This window comes from Schistocerca nitens, chromosome 10 (genome assembly GCF_023898315.1).
Source record: "Schistocerca nitens isolate TAMUIC-IGC-003100 chromosome 10, iqSchNite1.1, whole genome shotgun sequence".
Classification (NCBI taxonomy): domain Eukaryota; kingdom Metazoa; phylum Arthropoda; class Insecta; order Orthoptera; family Acrididae; genus Schistocerca; species Schistocerca nitens.
The window spans coordinates 168,324,503-168,341,507 of NC_064623.1; the positions used below are offsets into that span (position 1 = coordinate 168,324,503).

The 17,005-nt window shown below is 42.6% G+C and overlaps 1 protein-coding gene across 2 annotated transcripts in view; it reads right to left on the reverse strand.

Moving 5' to 3' along the window:
* Positions 1 to 1,504: 1,504 nt before the first annotated feature.
* The window catches only part of LOC126210581 (organic solute transporter alpha-like protein), a 173,338-nt gene continuing 157,837 nt past the window's right edge, over positions 1,505 to 17,005 (reverse strand). For both annotated transcript variants that reach the window (XM_049939846.1, XM_049939845.1), the window contains exons 6-7: positions 8,012 to 8,258; positions 1,505 to 2,126 (exon numbers count right to left, since the gene is read on the reverse strand). In XM_049939846.1, coding sequence (XP_049795803.1) covers positions 1,879 to 2,126; positions 8,012 to 8,258 — 495 coding nt within the window. In that variant the 3' untranslated portion in view covers positions 1,505 to 1,878. The remainder of the gene's footprint in view (positions 2,127 to 8,011; positions 8,259 to 17,005) is intronic.

A 17,005-nucleotide genomic window follows, 5' to 3' on the forward strand; every position in this document is an offset into this window, starting at 1 on the left:
TACTGCTGTCATGCAATGTGGACTACACAAGCAATGTATAGGGAAAGTACAGTGAATACATCATGGAACAGCTTTTGTTGCCTATGAAGAATCTTGAAATTTTGTCCACATTCACAGCGACACAGAGATATGCAGTCGTAATGATTTGCAGTTAGAGTGGTGAAAGTAAAGTATGTGGCGCTCAACCCACGAAAGGGCTCCCAATTTGACTGCAGGTAGTAGGGTTCGACCTTTTGTTTGCTGGAGCACTATGGGATGGAGTGGGGGGGGGGAGGTGGATGGGGAGGATGGAGAGCCCATCATCCCAGCATCTTTTAGTACTAGGAATGATACCCATACTGAGTTTGGTAGCAGATCATAAGACCTGGAACCATTCTGGAGGGAATGGAGCGAGGAAAAATCCCCACTCCTACGCAAGATTGAAGGCAGCACCTACAGTGCCAGAGTCTAGTACTCCACCAACTAGACCACTATTACACCCAGTCAGATTGAGTAATAATAAATAAAAATTATTAGTCTACCACATCTGTCTGGTGGTCTTACTCTAGGCCTCCGGTGCTCTCTCGGACTCCACTCCAGTACTAGCTTCGTCCATCTGTTGTCTTTTCTTCTTGCGACGTGGCCAGCCCACTGCCATTTCAAGGAAGAAGATCGCTGGTATCACCTGGCAGAGAACTGCCCAAGACCGTCCCACTTGGAGAAGACTGCTGAAAGCCTACCTGAATCCACGTCTGGAAGAGGCCACATCATTTAATGATTGAATTGGCTGATGATGATGATGATGAGTCTATCACAAACAGACGTAATTAGCATGAAAATAATGGTTGTTCATCATTTATGTTCATCACAATTCGATGCAGCTTGAGAATCTTCTCTCATTTCTTTATTGAAACACTCAGTTACACATTTTAATTTATCAACTAATAAAGGTAGTTCTCAATAAGTAAAAACATCGCTACAAGTACATACTACAATGTGAAGTATTCAACTGTTCTACAGTAATGGACGAAATCGCAGTTTTTAAGCAACCTTCAGAGTACCGCATCCTTCGCCCAGTGGGACAGTTTACTCTCCTTCCACATGACACAAGATAGCTGATGATCAAACCAGCAAGCCTACAATTTCTCGAGAAAGCTAGACTATGGATGATCAGTCAATTCCCTACATGTTGTGAGTCAATTAGGATGGCAGGTAATTGGTTAGGACTATGCATCTCCTGCAGCATGTAGCTAAAATCTTGACATGCTCCATGGTACCTGGAAAGCTACATGCAGTGCGCATCCAGTGACACTAATAGGACTGGCCCCAAAGCCTCAGCGGATCCTTGTCCATCAGCAATACCTTCAAGACCACCTCTGTCACTGGATATGTTGCCTATTAAGATTCACAGTCTTTTTTCATATATACACTGACACAGATGTACATACATAGTCATACTAGTTTGAAATTAGATAGGATAATAGTAATAATAAAATAATAATAATAACAATAATAATAAAATAATAATAATAACAATAAAAAAATTATTAGTCCTATCACAAGTGATCAGCATGACAATAAGGATCATCTCTGATATTTTTGCATTATGATTAATTGTAGGCAGTGCTTCTAATCTCTTATTTGTTTTGAAATGCTAATACAATGCTGAAGGTCACATTTCAGTTTATTAACATAGTTAGAATGGTTCTCCAGGAGTAATAATGTTTCTGTCAGAGTGCACTGCACACTGAAGTGTACAACTGTTCCCCAATATTGGACAAAATCACAGATTTTATGTTACACTTAGAACACTGGAACTTTTGCCCTTTGTGACTGATCACTCGTCTGCCTCACCATCGTTGACGATGGAACCAAAAACAGATTGGTCGCTGGAAGTATCTAGGCCGTGGATGATGAGTCGACCCCATCCATGCTCACGCTGCGAACAGGCGGCAAGTCCTCAGTCAGGATGACACAGCTCCTGTACGTGGGTATGGGCTCGATGTGCCCATTAGATTCTGGACCGCTGGACGTGTTCCCATGGCGAACCACAAGCGCTGTAATGGGTGGCGTGGGACGGCAGTAGAGCGAACGGGCCCAAAGACTCAGTGGAACCATCTCCACCAGCACCAGCGTCGACACAACCACTGCCACATAAGGGTGCTCACATTAGCAACAGGTCATCAAAATGCACTGAACATGCAAAAGGTGAAATCCAAAAATTTCTGAAATACAAATTATGTCATTAACTGTATCACACTGAGAATGAGTTCACTGATTAATCCAGAGCCTACACCTCTCCCACGCCCAATGGATACCTAAATTGATGTTTTACGTTGACCCACAAAGCGAGAATCAGCAAAATTTTGCTGTATGCGTTTTTGGCTATCACTGAAACACCCTCAGAGTGACCTGACTCCTCAGAGCCTACATGACAGATATTCCAAAGAATATTTGATACCTTCGGCCATAGGTGTTTACAAACAGGGGTGGTGCGAGGGGCTAGAGAGAGCAAATGTCTCCTCTTCAGTTTTACGTGTTAGGGGTAACGCTGTAGCTGAAATAAATGACCATATTATACTGTGCCTCCCCAGTCGAGTGGTCAACATAGTTGGCTGCTTTTGTGTACATAGTTCCGCGTAGTCAGCGCGTACACAACTTTCCCACTAGAGCGCGCCCCGCTAAGCACAACAGCGCAGGCGCAGCGCTCGTCCGTCTCCGCACTACGAGATGGCGCTGTCTTAGAGACTGACCAAATTCTGCTTCCGCCGATCCGCGTATTAATATGTAACGCAGCCAATGAGATAGCTGCTAACGTAGAACCTTTTCTCCTCGCGGATCACACTCGCGCAGTGATACATGAACGCGCGAGGTATTATAACGAGTGTACAGACCTCCGATTAGTCAGTCTGCATTAGTTCAAATGGTTCAAATGGCTATGAGCACTATGGGACTAAACTACTGAGGTCATCAGTCCCCTAGAACTTAGAACTACTTAAACCTAACTAATCTAAGGACATCACACACATCCATGCCCAAGGCAGGATTCGAACCTGCGACCGCAGCGGTCGCGCAGTTCCAGACTGTAGCGCCTAGAACCGCTCGGCCACTCCGGCCGGCAGTCTGCATTAGCCTGCATTAGTCTGCATCAGTCTGAATTAGTCTCTACCAGTCTGCACCTAATAAGATTATCGTATTCCTGTACATAGCCATGAAGATAAATATATAGACACTTAGTCAAGTATCTGAGATATGTGAGAATAAGATTAACGTACCAAGACCAAAGGAACTTCAGATTGTCAATTGTAAATAGCATCCGGAATCAAGTCAAGTTATTTTTATGCTTTTTATTATTTTAATAAATGTGTGTGAAAATTAATCAAGTTCTGTTTAAAGTTGGTCACCGTCAATGTGCTACTCTAAGCGTGCAAGTGGCATTTCTATCGTCTGACCTAACGGCAGAAGATAAAACATGCCACGATAAGACCATAAGACATATTTCTGACACTCGCCTACTTCGTTAGAGCGACAAGTCAAATAATCTGATCGTGTGTGTACCGAAGGTCTTACAGTACGCACACCACAGCTGCCATGCAGAGGACCCAAGTTCGATTCCCAGCAATGCCTGGAGGACTGGAATGGTGTCCAGAATGGCGATGTTTTCATATTGTACTGCGTGTTTCTTCAGTCACGCTTCATCTGTATACCCAAATATAACATATGGGTGAGAAAACGTGTGATATTTTAAGGTCAGAAAGATGTTCTCTCCAGGAGTTGACGACTTATCAATCTCTATAGGTTCAACACAGTGCAGCATGCACTCATAGAGTGTTACCAATTCGGCAAACAAGTTCGCATGGCTGCATGAGATGGTGTTAAAATGAGGAGGTGAAGAAAGTCTTGTCAGGGTGCTGGGCTGTTAAAGAGTCAGTTCTACAGGCTAATGTGAAGATAATGTTTTGACCGTTTTTGACATCCATTTAGTCATATGTTGGACCTGCGATTTACGTTATGCAATCGACACAGAAAAGTAGCTCCAAAACACTTTTCTTAAGGTCTGGTTGTTTCAGTTCACATTAAAAAATTGAAGACATGAAAATAATCCCAGAAATCCATTAGCATGATCAGGTGTGAAGCTTTGTAAACAGATACGGTCGCAGATGGCATCAAATTCAAATAAGGATTTTAAACCTATTTCTTGTATTTCAGCATTGAGGAGTATTACTCAGTGGTATTTCCTTTTAGTTTTAATTGTTAGTATCCAACACGAATTTCACCCTTTTTCCCAATTTTTCCAACTTCACTTTCAACCTGACATCATTAGTAAATACTTGTGAATATTTTCTAGTTTCATTTACTAATTCAATTGATACAAAAGGTTGTGATTTAGGATCAGTAACTCAAAAAGGTAATATCCATTACCATATTAATACCCTAAAAAGTATCTTGGGGGAAGTCATTGTCCTGCGTAGGCTGTTTCTATGTTTTGAAATAAACACTTCATTTCATGACTTTGCTATTTGTTAATTTCGTCTCTTCAGCATTTTCAAGCTACCTGATAGTAAAACGATATCAACAGTTAGAGCAACATCAAGATCACAAAAAGTTAAATCAAGAATACATAAAAAAAATTTTACTCACTTGTGTTATTCGTATCACAGTAAAAAACTGTAGTCACATCATGGCTTATCTTACATACATTTGTGTGGAGTAAGCTGCCTCTAATGGTGTTGTTAATAATAGATGTGGTCGCATGTTAGTACCAAAGTAAACAACCTTCAGATAAATATTGAGAGGGGACATATCACACATTTGGGATACAGTAAGTTTTATGTATGTCCTGTAATATTTAGAAGAGAGGCATGACTCACCTTCAAACTTATCAAATCAGATATATCTATAATCTTGTATCTCTTGGATAAATTTCTGCTAATGCACATGTATTTGACCTACAAAGGATTGTGTCAGAGAGACGGGGAGAGTGAGGAAAAATGAGAATATTCCAGGTCATGTTGTTTGCTATGTGCTTGGCCATCATCATCTTGGTTCACACAGAATGACGTCATTGTCCACATCCAAACAAATGGCTATAGCTGACACAGTTGCCTCAGAACGTGTGTATCAGCGGAATGGTGAAGGGCTTGTTGTCGGCTATGAGCTTGGCTATCATCATGTTCAGTCATCCACAATGACCTGACTGATTACCCCAAAGCTCGCCATTTCCATGTTCAAATAAACGCGTTCAGCTGATTCTCAACATTGGTGCATAGTGTGTGGATCTGTGGAACAGCGCAGGGCACATTGCCGGTTATAAGCTTGGCTGTCATCATCTTCAGTTTATTCAGAATGACCACACACACCATCCCAAAGGTTAGCCTTTCAATGCACAGTTGGTCCATACCATAGGGATCAGGGGAATACTGGAAATCATCATCCTCAGTTTATACACAACTAGCTTAGCGCCTCCTGCTTCGCTCGCAGTCTGCACAGATATTTTTTGTTTTGTTTCCTCTAATCGAATTTTTATGCTGTTTAAAAATTGCAACAACTTCTAAACACTTCATGCTAATTAAGGCTGTAGAAGCATGGTCTTTTCCGAATGTACTACTGACCAAATAGCTGTTCTATTATCGGAGTCTAAAATCTTTGTTAATCAGTTCTTTTGGTGATATCTTCATATAAACTTTCATCCCCTAACAGATATATCTTTCTATCTAACAGAGAAGTGAAATAACAATTTTCGTAGATTTAGCTTTAAACGTTTTGGCTAAATATTTTCCTACAATTTTTCCCCTCTTTTTCACCCCCCTTAGGAGTTGAAATTTAACTGAGGAGTCAAATATCAATTTTCATAGATGTAACTTTAAAAGTGCGTTAGTAGGTCTTTAATACTGATTTATTTTCTGAAAAAGATTTCACCCACTATTTTATTCCTTAATGTCAAATTTCAAAAACTGTGTATTTTTGTATTTCTGACTTTGAAACCAAATACTAATTTTTGTACTTATGGCTTCAAAATTGCCTTAATAGAAACATATTTTCAAAAAGCCTTTCATCCTCTGTTTCACCGCCTTAGGAGAGGAATTTCGACAACCCCTTCTTAAACGACGCCTACAATACAAGATCTATACCATCTCGAAATTTCAAGTTTCTATACTTAGCGGTTTGGGCTATGCGATGATGTCTGAGTGATTGAGTTTGGCCCTATTTCTCTCCCTCTCGGGCTGAATTTCCAAAAATAGTGAAAGATGTATTTTTTTCCAACCGCGAAGCTACAATCAAATTCTCATACATTTAGCTTTAAGAATGATTTCATAATGAAATATTTCATAAAATATTTCTTCCTCTATTTCACCGCCTTAGGGCATGAATTTTTCAAAACACTGAAATACGTATTTTTTTAAATTGCAACCGACAAGTCGAATACCAATTTCCATAGATGGAGCTTTAAAAACGCTGTAGTAGTTCTTTAATAATGATTTATTTTAAAAAAATTTCGACAACTATTTCACCCCCACAGGGGATAAATTTCCAAAAATATTGAAACAGGTAATTCTTTATTTCTGACTGAGAAACCAAACAATAGTCTTGATAGTCTAGCTTCGAAACTGCCTTAATAACGACATTTCCCAGAAAGTCTTTCATCCTCTATTTCACCCTCAGAGATGTTGTTGTTGTTTTGGTCTTCAGTCCTGAGACTGATTTGATGCAGCTCTCCATGCTACTCTATCCTGTGCAAGCTTCTTCATCTCCCAGTACCTACTGCAGCCTACATCCTTCTGAATCTGCTTAGTGTATTCATCTCTTGGTCTCCCTCTACGATTTTTACCCTCCACGCTGCCCACCAATACTAAATTGGTGATCCCTCGGTGTCTCAGAATATGTCCTACCAACCGATCCCTTCTTCTAGTCAAGTTGTGCCACAAGCTCCTCTTCTCCCCAATTCTATTCAATACTTCCTCATTAGTTATGTGATCTACCCATCTAATCTTCAGCATTCTTCTGTAGAACCACATTTCGAAAGCTTCTATTCTCTTCTTGTCTAAACTATTTATCGTCCATGTTTCACTTCCATACATGGCTACACTCCATACAAATACATTCAGAAACGACTTCCTGACATTTAAATCTATACTCGATGTTAACAAATTTTTCTTCCTCAGAAATGCTTTTCTTGCCATTGCCAGTCTACATTTTATATCCTCTCTACTTCGACAATCATCAGTTATTTTGCTCCCCAAATAGCAAAACTCCTTTACCACTTTAAGTGTTTCATTTCCTAATCTAATTCCCTCTGCATCACCCGACTTAATTCGACTACATTCCTTTATCCTCGTTTTGGTTTTGTTGATGTTCATCTTATACCCTCCTTTCAAGACACTGTCCATTCCGTTCAACTGCTCTTCCAAGTCCTTTGCTGTCTCTGACAGAATTACAATGTCATCGGCGAACCTCAAAGTTTTTATTTCTTCTCCATGGATTTTAATACCTACTCCGAACATTTCTTTTGTTTCCTTTGCTGCTTGCTCAATATACAGATTGAATAACATCAGAGATAGGCTACAACCCTGTCTCACTCCCTTCCCAACCACTGCTTCCCTTTCATACCCCTCGACTCTTATAACTGCCATCTGCTTTCTGTACAAATTGTAAATAGCCTTTCGCTCCCTGTATTTTAACCCTGCCAACTTCAGAATTTGAAAGTGAGTATTCCAATCAACATTGTCAAAAGATTTCTCTAAGTCTACAAATGCAAGAAACGTATGTTTGCCTTTCCTTAATCTTTTTTCTAAGATAAGTCGTAGGGTCGGTGTTGCCTCAGAGATAGAATTTCAAAAACTTTCACCGTGAATGACGCCTACAATGGAAGATCCACACCTTCTCAAAATTCAAAGCTTCTGTCCTCAGCGGGTTGGGTTAGTCGATGAGTGAGTCTGTCAGGACATTGCCTGATACATACAGAGATAACCTCGGCGATCATCCCAAACTTACCCTTCCAGTGCCCAAACGAATGGCTACAGGTGGTACTCACAGTTGGCCCACATAGTGGGCGTCAGCGGGACGGTGCACGGCACGTTCTTGGCTATGAGATTCGCTATCGAGGTCTGCAGCACGTCCAGGATGACGATGAGCTGCAGGGACATGAACTTGGCCGTCGCCTTGAAGTCGCTCAGGATGGTGTTGAGCACCCGGATCGTCATGTTGGTGCCCCACACGGCCAGCATCATGGAGCCCACGAAGAGCGGCTGCAGGTACGGGAGCACTTTGGTGTACGTCCCCTGCAACAAGGCCAGAGGAGCGTGCTGAACGAGCTCTGGCAACGTTTTAAAACGCTTCATTCATTGTACGCGAATGAAGACTTCCTCACAGAATTACATTGATGAAATCTTCCTGCGTCATCAGCCGAGTCATAGCGTCATGTTGCCACAAGGTTAAGACGAGTTTCCTACAAGTCATCTTGAGTTTCTGATAGCACATGCTATGGCGACCCTTGCCCGCCCGGCTAGCCGCGCAGTCTAGAAAGTTCCAGAGCTGGTAATCATAGAATTAACACAACAAATCTGATTTGAGTTTTTATAGAAGGAAAATCTCTTTGAGTGAAACTAACTTTCAGCACACCAATTAGCCAGATGTCTACCGAAAACATTTTTACATTTAAGGAAATAATCTAATTTTGACAATTGATTTCCCATTTAATGACTGAACTGATTTTAACATTAACATTTCTATGTGATTGTTGTCAGATAGCTACACGGATGAAATAATTAATATTTCTGTACATTTCGTGAAATCGATGATACTAATAAGATACTTTACCAGTAATTAAAAATTCCTGTTAATTTTATTTAAATGAGATGTGAATTGGGTGTGTTACCTTTTTATATATCTCATACAGAATGCTACTTGACACAACACAGAGCATCGAAAGCTGTATTTTAACATCTGCTATACTGTGAAAAGCGTGATAATAAAAGAATACTAACGCGAATTCTTTACAGACGAATGGAAAAACTTGTAGAAGCGGACCTCGGGGAAGATCAGTTTGGATTCCGTAGAAGTGTTGGAACACGTGAGGCAATACTAACCTTACGACTTATCTTAGAAGAAAGATTAAGAAAAGGCAAACCTACGTTTCTAGCATTTGTAGACTTAGAGAAAGCTTTTGACAACGTTAACTGGAATACTCTCTTTCAAATTCTGAAGGTGGCAGGGGTAAAATACAGGGAGCGAAAGGCTATTTACAATTTGTACAGAAACCAGATGGCAGTTATAAGAGTCGAGGGGCATGAAAGGGAAGCAGTGGTTGGGAAAGGAGTGAGACAGGGTTGTAGCCTCTCCCCGATGTTATTCAATCTGTATATTGAGCAAGCAGTAAAGGAAACAAAAGAAAAATTCGGAGTAGGTATTAAAATTCATGGAGAAGAAGTAAAAACTTTGAGGTTCGCCGATGACATTGTAATTCTGTCAGAGACAGCAAAGGACTTGGAAGAGCAGTTGAACGGAATGGACAGTGTCTTGAAAGGAGGATATAAGATGAACATCAACAAAAGCAAAACGAGGATAATGGAATGTAGTCAAATTAAATCGGGTGATGCTGAGGGGATTAGATTAGGAAATGAGACACTTAAAGTAGTAAAGGAGTTTTGCTATTTAGGGAGTAAAATAACTGATGATGGTCGAAGTAGAGAGGATATAAAATGTAGACTGGCAATGGCAAGGAAATCGTTTCTGATGAAGAGAAATTTGTTAACATCGAGTATAGATTTAAGTGTCAGGAAGTCGTTTCTGAAAGTATTTGTATGGTGTGTAGCCATGTATGGAAGTGAAACATGGACGATAACCAGTTTGGACAAGAAGAGAATAGAAGCTTTCGAAATGCGGTGCTACAGAAGAATGCTGAAGATAAGGTGGGTAGATCACGTAACTAATGAGGAGGTATTGAATAGGATTGGGGAGAAGAGAAGTTTGTGGCACAACTTGACTAGAAGAAGGGATCGGTTGGTAGGACATGTTCTGAGGCATCGAGGGATCACCAATTTAGCATTGGAGGGCAGCGTGGAGGGTAAAAATCGTAGAGGGAGACCAAGAGATGAATACACTAAGCAGATTCAGAAGGATGTAGGTTGCAGTAGGTACTGGGAGATGAAGAAGCTTGCACAGGATAGAGTAGCATGGAGAGCTGCATCAAACCAGTCTCAGGACTGAGGACCACAACAACAACAACAACAACAACCTTTTTGTATATCTCATACAGAATGCTACTTGACACAACACAGAGCATCGAAAGCTGTATTTTAACATCTGCTATACTGTGAAAAGCGTGATACCAAATACTTCATGTAAGGATCCTCATGTATGTATGTGTCTATTAAACCAGGGACCTAGAAACGACAGAGAGGCTTCGTGCCACCGTAGCCCTCAGTGGTACACAATCCCAAAACAGGCTACAGCAGTCCACTCACCCCACCGCTGCCCCACACCGAACCCAGGGTTACTGAGCGGTTCGGCCCCCGCTGGAACGTCTCATACCAGACGAGTGTAACCCCAAATGTTTGCGTGGTAGAGTAATTATGGTGTACACGTATGTGGAGAAAGTGTTTGCGCAGCAATCGCCGAGATAGTGTAACTGGGGCGGAATGAGGGGAACCAGCCCGCATTCGCCAAGGTAGATGGAAAACTGCCTTAAAAACCATACACAGGCTGGCCGGCACACCGGACCTCGACACCAATCCGCTGAGAGGATTCGTGCCTGGGACCAGTACGCCTTCCCGCTCAGGAAGCAGCGCGTTAGACAGTGCGACTAGCCAGGCGGGCACAATATTTGTGGTAGCACACACTAAAGAACAACACGAGTGCATAGAGCAATAATGTGCATTCTGACCAGTAACGAGACAACTGACCATCACAGGTTGTGTTCAAAATGACCACCAGCACTGGCAATACACGCTTCCAGTCTCGTATGGAACGACTGCGGCACACATGATAGCATTTCAGTGGAGATGTCCGAGCAGGCTACTGTAATACGTCGTTGCATATGACCGGATATAGTTCGTGTGTCCTCATAGACAGCGTCTTTCAGCTTTTCCCAAAGAAAAATTAAACAGGCATCAAATCCGGGGAACGGGCTGGCCAAGGGTCAGGTGCTCTGTATCCAGTCCAACGATTGGGAAACAACTCCTGAAGACATGCTGCATTACTTCGAGCACTGTGGACTCGACAGCCATTATGTTGCTGCCACAGGTTCCTCCTGGTCTTTCAGAGGAACGTCTTCTAGCATATGTTGAAGATGGTCTTTTAGGAAGCTGTGATACTTGTGCGCGTTCAGTGTTCCGTCTATGAAGAACGGGCCTATGAGCTGCTGGTTCACTATCCCACACCACACGTTTACACTCCATGGACGCTGACATTCCATCTGACGAAGCCAACGGCGATTGTCAACAGCCCAATAGTGCATGTTTCGGCGGTCTGTCTGGCCATGATTAGCAAATATGGCTTCGTCAGTAAACAAGTTACGTGGTACATCTGGAGCAATTTAACACGATTCTCATAATCGTTTCCATACAGATCTTGATCGGGAGAGCTGCGATAGGGATGGAACCTATACCAGTGGAGAAAGCTTAGGACACTTGTCTGACTGTTGTTAGTTCTTCGTGCGATTTCTCGGGAGCTAACGTGTCGATCAACTGCTACAGCGGCAAGGACGTTAATTTCCGCCTCTACCGCCGTCACTTGTTTTCTTCTGTTACACTAGTACTTTCACGTAGCTGGTTGATTAATTGCCGAGATGGTCGACGTCTATTGGAATATCTTGCAGCGTACACCGTACAAGAACGAACTGCATTCTTCCTACACTCTCCATACCGCATGAGCGTGTCGGCGTTTTCTGTATTGGTAAATCCTATTGTCCACTCAAGACCAACTGGTTGGAATGTCACACATTAACTGACAAGCATATCGCCATGCGCTGAAGGAACTCTCAAATATATTGTATACAAACATAACAACATCGCATGTAGCAACTACGCAGATTGAATTGCACAAGCATGTGCAGTTGTGAAAACTTTTCAAAATACGATATCTCGTATACGTTTCGCACTAGACTCCTGCAACAAGCATCAATAACATTTCCATTTGCCCTAATTTTAGTTTATTAATGTTAATAGGCATTATTTACTTAAAAGTGTACGTTGGCAAAAAAACTCACTTTATAAGTATTATTACAATCTGTTGATTGGATAACAATACGAGCCCCTAACTACCAATCCATTCTGTGAAAACGACACATCAATAGCATTTTCCAATTCGGGAATATCTGCGGCGCAAGCTTTAGGTGATTCATCGTGCACAAAATTTTGAAATAATACTGAAATCGAAATACAGTGCTTTGACTTTTGAAGCAGCACAAGATCACTCTTCGACTTACATAACGGTAAGGACAATACAAGTAGAACAAAGTGCAGCCTCTTCTTGTAGTCGTAATTCAACGTCATGAAAGAGCATAAACTTTTCCAATACGTAAATGGATTTCGTCATTGCACTAAGGATCCTATTTCAGCACGGAAACGCTATGAGACGCTTCTTCGAGAAAAGAGTTTGCAGTTGGATAAAAAACTGTCTATATAATCATCTCATACACCTTGTACGTGCAGGGTAAATACAGGGTGTTACAAAAAGGTACGGCCAAACTTTCAGGAAACATTCCTCACACACAAATAAAGAAAAGATGTTACGTGGACATGTGTCCCGAAACGCTTAATTTCCATGTTAGAGCTCATTTTAGTTTCGTCAGTATATACTGTACTTCCTCGATTCACCGCCAGTTGGCCCAATTGATGGAAGGTAATGTTGACTTCGGTGCTTGTGTTGACATGCGACTCATTGCTCTACAGTACTATCATGAAGGACATCAGTACGTAGCATCAACAGGTTAGTGTTCATCACGAACCTGGTTTTGCAGTCAGTGAAATGTTTACAAATGCGGGGTTGGCAAATGACCATTTGATGTATGGATTAGCACGGGGCAATAGTCGTGGCGCGGTACGTTTGTATCGAGACAGATTTCCAGAACGAAGCAATTGATCGGCGTCTTAGGGAGCACGGAACGTCCCAGCCTATGACTCGCGACTGGGGAAGACCTAGAACGACGAGGACACCTGCAATGGACGAGGCAATTCTTCGTGCAGTTGACGATAACCCTAATGTCAGTGTCAGAGAAGTTGCTTCTGTACAAGGTAACGTTGACCACGTCACTGTATGGAGAGTGCTATGGGAGAACCAGTTGTTTCCGTACCATGTACAGCGTGTGCAGGCACTATCAGCAGCTGATTGGCCTCCACGGGTACACTTCTGCGAAGGGTTCATCCAACAGTGTGTCAATCCTCATTTCAGTGCAAATGTTCTCTTTACGGATGAGGATTCATTCCAACGTGATCAAATTGCAAATTTTCACAATCAACGTGTGTGGGCTGACGAGAATCCGCACACAATTGTGCAATCACGTCATCAACACAGATTATCTGTGAACGTTTGGGCAGGCATTGTTGGTGATGTCTTGATTGGGCCCCATATTCTTCCACCTACGCTCAGTGGAGCACGTTATCATGATTTCATACGGGATACTCTACCTGTGCTGCTAGAACATGTGCCTTTACAAGTACGACACAACATGTGGTTCATGCACGATGGAGCTCCTGCACATTTCAGTCAAAGTGTTCGTACGCTTCTCAACAACAGATTCGGTGACCGATGGGTTGGTAGAGGCGGACCAATTCCATGGCCTCCTCGGTCAACCCTCTTGACTTTCATTTATGGGGGAGTTTGAAAGCTCTTGTCTACGCAACCCCGGTACCAAATGTAGAGACTCTTCGTGCTCGTATTGTGGACGGCTGTGATACAATACGCCATTCTCCAGGGCTGCATCAGCGCATCAGGGATTCCATGCGATGGAGGGGTGGATGCATGTATCCTCGCTATCGGAGGACATTTTGAACATTTCCTGTAACAAATTGTTTGAAGTCACGCTGGTACGTTCTGTTGCTGTGTGTTTCCATTCCATGATTAATGTGATTTGAAGAGAAGTAATAAAATGAGCTCTAACATGGAAAGTAATTGTTTCCGGACACATGTCCACATAACATATTTTCTTTCTTTGTGCGTGAGGATTGTTTCCTGAAAGTTTGGCCGTACCTTTTTGTAACACTCTGTATAAGAGATCTTTATCCAAAATGGTTTCAATCAAAACGCACGCACCTCTAAAACTGATTTCTATTGTGAAAGAAACTATTTAACCAAAAAACCATTCAGCACGAGTTTCATGGACAACTTTTTCCTGTCGTTTTCCGTAGTAAGTTGAATGACCGAAATATGCGTTAAATTATCAGCATTTACTAGTAAGGAACTTTAATTTTTTTTTAAATTTTCAAATACATTTGCATGCGAAATTTATATTTTAAATGGGTTAATATGTATTTAATGAATTGTTTTATATTCGTTTCACTCTCATCTGTTAATGGTTGCCTGCACTGGCTCAGATGTTCTGTTTCTCGGATAAGTGTTGATTGATTCTATGCATGAACCTTGGCGTCCCTATCATTTGGTGGCTGATCAAAAACTAGTCATCTTTTTCGACTGTAAAGATCTTCAAAGAAATGATGTGCACTACGTCGTAAAGGTTTTGATAAAAATGATCTCGTTTCTTTTCACTTAGGATGATTCGACAATCTCTGAACATATTAATGTAGCCGCCCCCGTTTCTGATAGAAGGCTTCTAATTCTAGTACGCAATTTCTCTGCTGCTGTGACGGATTTTTTTCAAATATATTTCCTCTTTCCAAACAGATTGTATGACACACATTGTAAAAGAAAATTATTAAAGCTGGATTGACCGCTGACAGCTTACTTTCAGTTATTTCATACTAGTAAAGCAGACACGAGTCTGTATTATTTTATGTAAACGAAGGGAAAGCGAAGTCACTGTACTTCCTACGGTTCCAAGCTTGGCCCCATTAAAATTGCTACACCAAGAAGAAATGCAGATGATAAACGGGTATTCATTCGACAAATATATCATACTAGAACTGACATGTGATTACATCTTCAAGCAATTTGAGTGCATAGATCCTGAGAAATCAGTACCCCGAACAACCACCTCTGGCCGTAATAACGGCCTTGATACGCCTGGTCATTGAGTCAAACAGAGGTCGGATGGCGTGTACAGGTACAGCTGCCCATGCAGCTTCTACACGATACCACAGTTCATCAAGAGTAGTGACTGGCGTATTGTGACGAGCCAGTTGCTCAGCCACCATTGACCAGACGTTTTCAATTGGTGAGAGATCTGGAGAATGTGCAGGCCAGGGCAGCAGTCGAACATTTTCTGTATCCAGAAAGGCCCGTACAGGACCTGCAACATGCGGTCGCGCATTATCCTGCTGCAATGTAGGGTTTCGCAGGGATCGAATGAAGGGTAGCGTCACTGGTCGTAACACATCTGAAATGTAAATTCCACTGTTCAAAGTGCCGTCAATGCGAATAAGAGGTGACCGAGACGTGTAGCTAAAGGCACCCCATACCATCATGCCGGGTGATACGCCAGTATGGCGATGACGAATGCACGCATCTAATGTGCGTTCACCGCGATGTCGCCAAACACGGATGCGACCAACATGAGGCTGTAAACAGGACCTGGATTCATCCGAAAAAACGACGTTTTGCAATTCGTGCACCCAGGTTCGTCGTTGAGTACACCATCGCAGGTGCTCCTGTCTGTGATGCAGCGTTAGCACACTGGACTCGCATTCGGGAGGACGACGGTTCAATCCCGTCTCCAGCCATCCTGATTTAGGTTTTCCGTGATTTCCCTAAATCGTTTCAGGCAAATGCCGGGATGGTTCCTTTGAAAGGGCACGGCCGATTTCCTTCCCAATCCTTCCCTAACCCGAGCTTGCGCTCCGTCTCTAATGACCTCGTTGTCGACGGGACGTTAAACACTAACAACCACCACCACCACTGTGATGCAGCGTCAAGGGTAACTGCAGCCATGGTCTCCGAGCTGATAGTCTATGCTGCTGCTAACGTCAAAAATGGTTCAAATGGCTCTGAGCACTATGCGACTTAACATCTGTGGTCATCAGTCCCCTAGAACTTAGAACTACTTAAACCTAACTAACCTAAGGACATCACACACATCCATGCCCGAGGCAGGATTCGAACCTGCGAACGTAGCAGTCGCGCGGTTCCGGACTGAGCGCCTAGAACCGCTAGACCACCGCGGCCGGCGCTGCTAACGTCGTCGAACTGTTCGTGCAGATGGTTGTTGTCTTGCAAACGTTCCCATCTCAGGGATCGAGACGTGGCTGCACGATCCGTTACAGCCACGCGGTTAAGATGCGTGTCATCTCGACTGCTAGTGATACGAGGCCGTTGGGATCCAGCACGGCGTTCCGTATTACCCTCCTGAACCCACCATTCCGTATTCTGCTAACAGTCATTGGATCTCGACCAATGCGAGCAGCAATGTCGCGATATGATAAACCGCAATCGCGATACGCTACAATCCGATCTTTATCAAAGTCGGAAACGTGATGGTACGCATTTCTCCTCCTTACACGAGGCATCACAACAACCTTTCACCATGCAACGCCGCTCAACTGCTGTTTGTGTATGAGAAATCGATTGTAAACTTTCCTCATGTCAGCCCGTTGTAGGTGTCGCCACCGGCGCCAACCATGTGTCAACGCTCTGAAAAGCTTATCATTTGCATATCACAGCATCTTCTTCCTGTGGTTAAATTTTGCGTCTGTAGCACGTCATCTTCGTGGTGCACCAATTTTAATGGCCAGTGGTGTAGTAAATCTGGCATGTGATTGGAAGACATATATAGCAGCCTTCACGAACTGATATAGCGAGGCTTTCAGCCACGGCAAGAAAGATGACAATCGAAGGCTGTCTTCTTCGATCCCTCAACGACTGGAATAGTGCCTTTTGATTCAGACGCTTGATTATGGACAATATTCCCAAATCGAAT